The sequence below is a fragment of the Magnolia sinica genome, chromosome 2 (genome assembly GCF_029962835.1).
Source record: "Magnolia sinica isolate HGM2019 chromosome 2, MsV1, whole genome shotgun sequence".
In the NCBI taxonomy this organism is placed as follows: Eukaryota; Viridiplantae; Streptophyta; class Magnoliopsida; order Magnoliales; family Magnoliaceae; genus Magnolia; species Magnolia sinica.
In genome coordinates this window covers 9436839-9440665 of record NC_080574.1, presented here as the reverse complement: position 1 = coordinate 9440665, position 3827 = coordinate 9436839, and the positions used below count along the sequence as shown (strand labels likewise).

Genomic DNA, 3827 nt, shown 5'->3' with positions numbered 1-3827 from the left:
TAAGAAAAATGGATGAATGGAGTGGATAATAGACATAAATCATGGTGGTCCCACAAAGTGTAGTTAATCAGTTGGCAATTCGCCTCCCTTTTGGATTAGCCATCAGTTTTAATTAGTGTCAACGGGTAGGCATGGGGTTCGCTTCGGCCTGTTTTGAAGTGCTCGACTGGGCCTATTCAAAATTTTGATTTTGCCAGGCCCGGCCGGGTCCATTGACAGCCCTAGTTTTAACGTTGCTGCTGCTCACCCATGTGTGGTTAGGATTTCACCGCCAAAAAGCAATGCGGTTTAGATTTCACCCATGAGAAGCTCTTGGCCCCGGTATTATCTGATCTCCTCTCTCCACCTACATTTGGGTAATGAGGGACCACATGCGTGGCACCGTAAGTCTACCCATCTCGTAGCACGTGACATGGCGGCATGGGCGTCCAAAACATGGGAATGGATAGCATGGGAAAAAGCAACAGCATTTGGATTCAAATCTCCAAACATGAAAGGCTGTACCAAGACACCTATGCAAGGCTACCACCCATGCATTCCCTTCTCTTTTAAGGAAATACCATTAACTTTCATTTATATTCCTTACCCATGCAACCCATTGTAGGGCAGATTTGTTTTATGCTCTACCAGAGTGCGTTGGTTCATACGGATGCCCTCTTAAACACACCAGCTGTGTGGGGCCCACTGTATTGTTCAGGTAACATCCACTCTGTCAATCAAGTTGGCCTTCTTATTTTCACTGTACATCCGAAAACTCAGTGGCCACACCACAGTGAAGACTGTAGAATCATTCTTACCTGATGTGGCCCACCTGAGTTGTGGGTCGGATTAATTAAGTGTTGTTCAGTTTGGTGAGCCTCACCAGCTGAACGGGTTGGATAGAATATGCACACCATAGTGGGCCCCACACAAACCTATGGCTGGCAATCCTCCCCAGTCTTAATTTCGTGTGGTGTAGCCCACCGGAGTTGTGGACCGGGGTATTCTTTGGCACCAGCACTTAAAAATGACGGGCGCAGTTCACGGATGGAGTGGATGCCATAAATACAAATGGTATTGCCCAACACATAATCCAGCTCCATAGAATAAGCTGATACTAAAGGGTTTATCTTAGGTACTAATTGAAAAAAGGACTTGCATAGCAAACAGACTCTTTTGGTGCCACCAACCAAATGATGGCGTGTGGTGTAGCCCACCGGAGTTGTGGACCGGGGTATTCTTTGGCACCAGCACTTAAAAATGACGGGCGCAGTTCACGGATGGAGTGGATGCCATAAATACAAATGGTATTGTCTGAGTTCGTGAATGCCACGTATACAATATCCGAATGCCTGAGTATCAAACATCATCCTCTACTAGAGTATGGAAAATTTTCCCATCAACATGCACTGCCCTGTTACAACTTACAGTCTACAGATGTAAGTCGCAGCGGAACCGATGTGGGGAGTTCAAATCTCTAGACAAAACGATAAAGAAAAGGGCAGAGAGAGAGAGAGAGAGAGAGAGAGAGCAGAAGCTGCAAAGAACCCGAGAAATAAATCCCACTCAACTGGTTCATGCACCTTATTCACCTATATATACATCCGCTCACAAGCCATTAGTCCCACAACACCATCTCTCTCTCTCTCTCTCTCTCTCTCTCTCTCTCTCTCTCTCTCTCTACAATGGCTTATTCTCATGCCATGAAAATACCATTGTATGCTTTTCTTATCTTCAGTTCTTTAAGGCTCTGCCTCGGAACAAGGAAGTTAACCTCCCTTTTCCAACCACCACCTATGCTTCTCACATACCACAAAGGAAACATACTAGAAGGAGATATTCACGTCTCCATTCTTTGGTATGGGAAATTCACCACACCCCAAAAATCCATCGTCTCTGATTTCATCCTCTCTCTTACTCCCTCACAACAAAAGGGTCCCACTCAATCACCACCCTCAGTCTCCCATTGGTGGAAAACCATAGACACATACACACAAATGGCCAGGAAAAAGAAGACCCATATCCTATTATCTACCCAAATATCCGATGAAAATTACTCTCTCGGAAAGACCCTCAAACGATCACAGATTTCTGATTTGGCAGCCAAAGTGAGTCCGAGTTCAACACTCGGTGGTATAACACTCGTTTTAACGGACAAGGACGTGGTACTGGAGGGCTTTTGCATGAGCAGCTGCGGGTTTCACGGCTCGGATGTGGGTAAGAAATCCGCTTTCATTTGGGTGGGTAACTCAGTGAGTCAGTGTCCGGGTCAATGCGCATGGCCTTTCCACCAACCGATTTACGGGCCGCAGAACCCGCCACTGGTAGCTCCAAACAACGACGTGGGGTTGGATGGCATGGTTGTAAATATCGCCACTCTTTTGGCCGGAACGGTAACGAATCCCTTTGGGAGAGGGTACTTCCAAGGACCGGAGGAGGCGCCTCTAGAGGCGTCCTCTGCCTGCCCTGGAATGTATGGGAAGGGGGCTTACCCGGGTTGCGCAGGGGAAGTGTTGGTGGATTCGAGGACCGGCGCTGGCTATAATGCGCGGGGGGTGAATGGTAGGATTTACATGCTTCCGGCCGTGTATGACCCTGCTAAGTTATCGTGTTCCACGCTCGTGTGAGCTGTGGTGAATGCCTACTGTCTCAATGGCTGATGATGCTTTTGTGTACGGCAGTGCTTTGTATATACATAAATCAATGGTACAGATTCGTGGATTTTCTTTTGTGGTTACTTTGATTTGTTTACATTTGCAATGAGAAAAACTTAGATACTCTGGCAGAGTGTGATGGATAATATACTGGTATGATAGGCTACGTAGACATTGCACACGTGGCAAACTAGTATTTCAAATAAAACCAATCAAATTAGGTGGCCGGTTTAGATGTATCATGAAGCAGAAGTTATACTCATTTGATTGTCGGACGCGGATTGCGTCCATTTATGGGACGGTTAAAAATTAAAGTTATCTAAGGGCTGTATTTTAACAAGTAAGTTTGCATAAACCAGAGGTTAGGATTGTTCAACCAATCTGACTTTGGACCATGATATACTGACAGTGTGTTCAACGATATAGTTGATTCAATGTTAGTTAAAGTATGCCACGTGCACAACCTTGGATTAACTGCGTATCAAATATCATACTCTGCAGAGTATCAAATAACTCCACCTGTCCTATTAAAATTCTAATTTTTCGAGCTGAAGCCCAGTCCCGTACTTTTGTTAATCATAACAAGGAAGCCGATTGCATGTGCCCCCGGCACAGAGACATCATTTTCTGGAATGCTAGTTGGGGACAGCGTGATGTTTGTGAGAAATCCATCCGGTCTAACCACTTTGCCAACTGATTTTAGGACTCGCGACATAAATTTAGGAGGATCCAAAGCTCAAATGTGCCGCACGAGAGGAAACAATAGGGATTTAACAACCACAGTTGAAACATTTTTACGGCTACAAAAGCTTCATGTCAGACTGTTTTTTGTTTTCACTTCATCACGAGGAAATGACCTCATAAACGGTTTGGGTGGCATATAAACATGAAGGTGAAGCCCGTGAAAGTTTCAACCGTAAGGAACTCTTTTTCCATTTTTCTGTTTCTAATGGCTTATTTGAGTTTTGGTTGCACTTTAATTTCCGTTGCAAGTCTTGAAATGATCTCACAAAACGGATAGACAGGCGAATTTCTCACAAACATCGCAGTGGGCGGCACCTATCATCCTAACTTCTTGCCAAAGCCTGCGTTAGATATTCCAGTGACCCCTTTCTCGGAAGCTGTCGGGCTCGCGGAGATGCCCACGTACGACATATCCATTCGGTCCATCAATTTTGCGTGGAGCGGATTACG

At 45.4% G+C, this 3827-nt stretch overlaps 1 protein-coding gene across 1 annotated transcript; it reads left to right on the top strand.

The window, feature by feature from the left end:
* Positions 1 to 1554: 1554 nt before the first annotated feature.
* On the top strand, positions 1555 to 2716 carry LOC131234099 (protein PHOSPHATE-INDUCED 1-like). Its single transcript, XM_058231040.1, has one exon. It carries the CDS (start codon positions 1665 to 1667, stop codon positions 2604 to 2606), a length of 942 nt encoding a protein of 313 aa, XP_058087023.1. The 5' UTR covers positions 1555 to 1664; the 3' UTR covers positions 2607 to 2716.
* Positions 2717 to 3827: the final 1111 nt, after the last annotated feature.

Bases quoted from the DNA above. Each gene is read 5' to 3' on its own strand.
- LOC131234099 (XM_058231040.1), top strand. From the start codon at position 1,665: ATGGCTTATTCTCATGCCATGAAAATACCATTGTATGCTTTTCTTATC.